This window comes from Melanaphis sacchari, unplaced genomic scaffold, assembly GCF_002803265.2.
Source record: "Melanaphis sacchari strain LSU unplaced genomic scaffold, SCAv2.0 Contig212_pilon_pilon, whole genome shotgun sequence".
NCBI classification, from domain to species: domain Eukaryota; kingdom Metazoa; phylum Arthropoda; class Insecta; order Hemiptera; family Aphididae; genus Melanaphis; species Melanaphis sacchari.
In genome coordinates, this window is record NW_020271059.1 from 397667 (window position 1) to 402166 (window position 4500).

General features: G+C 25.4%; 1 protein-coding gene across 1 annotated transcript in view; it reads left to right on the plus strand.

Moving 5' to 3' along the window:
* The window catches only part of LOC112593890 (chromobox protein homolog 3-like), a 1638-nt gene extending 1162 nt beyond the window's left edge, over nt 1-476 (plus strand). Inside the window, exon 3 of the mRNA XM_025338477.1 lies at nt 120-476. Coding sequence (XP_025194262.1) covers nt 120-417 — 298 coding nt within the window. The 3' untranslated portion in view covers nt 418-476. The remainder of the gene's footprint in view (nt 1-119) is intronic.
* The last annotated feature ends 4024 nt before the right edge of the window (nt 477-4500 follow it).

The window sequence follows — 4500 nt, forward strand, 5'->3', positions numbered from 1 at the left end:
TCCGACAAGTTAGATGAATTGAACAAGCCAGATGAATCCGACAAGTTAGATGAATTGAACAAGCCAGATGAATCCGACAAGTCAGGTGAATTGAAAAAGTCAGATGAATCCGACAAGACAGAAGATAATGATAATGATAACGATGCAGTTAATAACGGAGACAACAGTTTGTCAGAAATAAGAGAAAATGATATTCCCGATTCTTATGCTCCCGATGAAGAGAGAGAAGCAGAAAAAGTTATTGGTGCAACTAATGCTAGTGGCCAGTTGATGTTTTTAATGAAGTGGAAAGGAATTGATGAAGCTGAATTAATCTCAGCTAAAGTGGCTAATATATTGTACCCACAAATTGTTATCAAGTTTTATGAAGACAAAGTTAAATGGAATTCTAATGCTGGTGAAAATCAACTAATATAATATAGATAAGGATGACAAGTGTTCAAAAAGAGACTTATTTTATATCAAATTCTAATGTAAATATCTTCAATTATTTTATGTAGCAGGTATGTCTTGAGATAAAATTATTAGTTCATCAATCATTAAACATTTAAATGTTAGTAACTAAATACTTTCATTAAATGTCATTTTTTTTTATTTTAGCGATACAACTTAATAATAGTGTTCTTTTAGAATTTATTTACATTTCAGTCTATGTAATAAATAACTTATTGATTTTGCAATTTTTCATAATTGATTTGCTTATATTATAATGTAATAGTAAAATATTATAAAAAATAGCCAAAAATATTTTAACTTTAGTTTATTTAGTTAGTATTTATTTATTCAAATATCAAGTCTAAACATTCAATACTTGTTTTATTTTAATAAATAAAAGCATTTTTTCACCATACTTTATCTTTTATTTTAGACAGAACACTAGAGATTATTTAAAATCATATATTTTATTTTATTACTTTTAGTTTTTGTTTAATATTATCAAGCTAGAATTCTCTTTATAATTATTTTTACACTTACAAACTGTATTTTAATAATATCTAAGCAAAATCGTGCAGAATTATTTATTTTATTTTAAATCTTTAAATTTATCTTCTGAAAGACCAATAGAATAGAATTCTTATTGGAATAAGCTTGTTTATATAACTTTTATTTTATATTAACTTAAAAATTTTAATTTCTAAATTTAATACCATGTAGTTTTCTTTTAACTTGATGAAAATCGAAATTGAAAATATTAAAGTACTGTTTATTAATTCATTTGAATTATTTTATCACGTGTTTTAATAAAATAATAACCCAAGTTTTTTGAATTAAACAATTGAGGTTGATTTGAAATTTATAATCATGATAATCAAGAAAAAGTCATGATACCATTATAGTATGTTTGATAAAGAATTAATAATTAAATGTACAATTGCTAAGTGTATGTAATTCAAAGTAAAACAATATTAAAAAACTACAGATTGTTTATTAATCGTAATATTTTTTATTAAATGTGTTTGTAGAGTTAGTAATACACATGTTTAAATAATTATTAGTATTCTCGTACTTGTGAAGTTAAGCATAGTTCAATTTTAGATTATGTAGGTAGTACTAGTTGGAACTTAACCTAAAAAATAAATTGAAAATAAACTACATTTTAATACAATTTGTTTGGGATAAATGTAATACAATTTACATATCTTTATAAAATAATACTTAAAGATATTTTGAACAAAATTAAAAATTAAATTGTATTACAATGACAAATCTCCACATCAAAAAAAAAAAGGAGATCTAAGTTTTGGTAAATAAAGAAATAATACAGGTAAAACAAAATAGTAGTTGTTTTGGGTTATTACAAAATATATCTTTGAAAATTTTAATAAGTAAAGATACATAACCAAGAAATATTTTTATAAAGACAAAGAATCCGAATAAAATTGTAAAAATGAAAATTTAATATCATAATTTGTATATTCTATACAAATAGACAGAACATTTGCCCCGAGGACTGGGAAGCGTGGTCGTGCTAAACGGATTAAGAGAGACACCTTTAGTTTTATCATAATAGTGAGAGAAATGAAGCTGTCCCGAGGACAGCCAATTAAAGTGTTTGCTTATAATTTTCTTAGTGATAAGATAATTATTTGTCATGATACTAATGAATAATGATAGTATAATTAATATTTTAAAATATAACGTTTTAATTGTTTCATGTTGAAACTTCAACTCGTTAATTGTTTTTAAAATATAAAATATAATAAACTGTTAAATAAAATCTGTTTGACTAGTCTTATTAGTCTATATTAGTATTTCAATTTTTTTTTTTGTAGTTTGTTTTAAAATTATAAATGTTCCATTGACAAATCTAAAAAACATACAAAAGCAATAAAATAATTATATGACTTTTAGTTTATTGGATCATAATAAATATTAAATTTTCAGTTATAGTTAATTAATTTATTGATTCATGTGTGTAACTAATTTTGTAAATTTTTGCCTGAATGAAGATTTGAATACATCATCGTTTATCCTGGTTCCAATGTGTCTTAAGACAAACTTTCAAAAAATGTATAATTAGATTAATTTAATTGCTCTCTATGATTATTGAATACACATTGATTAGATGTATGATCTTCAATATTCTGAAAAACATCCATGTACAAAAATAAAAAGATACTATAAATATCTTGCTTTATTTTAGTTTTTAGAAATAATATAATATTATCTTTATTAAATAATTCAGTTTAGTATTATTTTAGGAAAGCTTCAGCATATTTACATATAAGTATATCATTACTTGGATTAATTAAATTACAACCATCTCATTGTTTGAACTGCAAAAATTTTATAATACAATTTGGATTTTTTTGAATTAGTATGTTTTTACAAAATGAACAATCAATTCGCAGTTTTACTTTTTTTACAATAAAGCCAGCTATGTACTCAACAACATCTTCTACATAGTTGCTGAGACTTACTAAACTTTCAATGTAATCATGATCAGTTAATTCTTTGCTTGAACCTTGAGTTATGTTATCCGTAGCGTTGAACTCCAGTGGTAAAATAGTGGTAGCATCTAAAATACCACAGTTCCCAAAATATGATGCTATTATTTGGTTATTTACAAGTAAACGTTTATAAACATGTTCAAATTGAAAACAACTTAGATTGTTGTTAAATTCACTTCTTCCTCGAGCTGCACTAAAAAATGTTTCTAGATGGTCCTGCTAATATTTATAAGTAAGCATATAACCATGATTTAATAATTACTTATCATTTAAAGTTCTATAAATTTGTATGCAGTTTTCCAAGTCTAATATTAATCCAACAAAACCTGTATTTCTAGAATGATTTACTATATTAATTTCCTTGGATAATGCATAACCTTGCTTTTTAGTGATTTCTTTAAGTGTCAAACTCATTACATATCCTTTAAATTGTTCTGTGAACTGTTCATATTTCTCTAATGTTTCTAAACGTATAGGTTTACCATAAGGAGCTTTGTTAAATTTACTTCGGCTATTCAATATATCAAAAGCTCTGTTGAAATATTGGCAAAATTCAGCTGTTGCAAGAGCATTATTATATTCAGGATTAGTATTAAAGAGGTATTTCAAAGTTGAACTCATACTTTAACTTAATACTTGCACCGCTAACTTAACCCTCATTTTTTCATTCTGGTAATGTATATGTCTATTTGTCAATTTTGTAGCTAAATGTAAACCTTGATCCTTTTGTTTTTCATGAAGCATTCTTATAAAATTCCAATCTATACATTCTCCTTTATTATTATATATTTTTTATTTTTCTCCAAAACAGTTGCGAACCAATTTCATCATATGTGCCGCATCCCATATTAAATAAATTGGTTGTTGTGTAATAGGGTGGTCAATATAAGCCTTCATGTTTTTTGGAGAAAAATTGACTCCTAATTTAGTGCACATTGTTTTATTTATATTTATTCCATCATGTGTAATAGAATGTAAATGAGAATTTGTTTTGTGTAATAAAATAATGCATTTTGTCAACAAATTAGCTCTTCCTTCTCCATTTAATCCATTAATTGCAAAATATCCTACAGGGATTTTCCAATGACTGTTAATGGCAACAGCCATAAAAACAAGGATATTAGTAGCTAGAGGCCTGTCTCGCTCATCTCCATCATACCCTATTTCAGTCCCCATATTTACAAATCCACTCCACTCACTCCAAGAGAGATTTTTTTTAATTGCCATTTCATCTACTGTTAGATTGATGGCAACTTTTTCATTGGCAGCTTTTAAGGAAATTGCATGTAATGCTTCATGACTAAAACCTGGTTTGCCATTAACTACTTTGTACCACCGACTAATACTTTTAGGATGAGACAAGACATTTTTGAATGTGCTACGTACAAAATCATATGCCCTAGCTGAATAAAATTGTAGTGTTACAGAAAATTGTCTAAGCTCAGCAGTAAATTTTCTTTTTTTGTTTTTTATCATAAGTTCTCTTAATACTGTAGATTGGCAAGACTAAATAAATAATAATTAATTTAGGCATATTATAAATTATAAT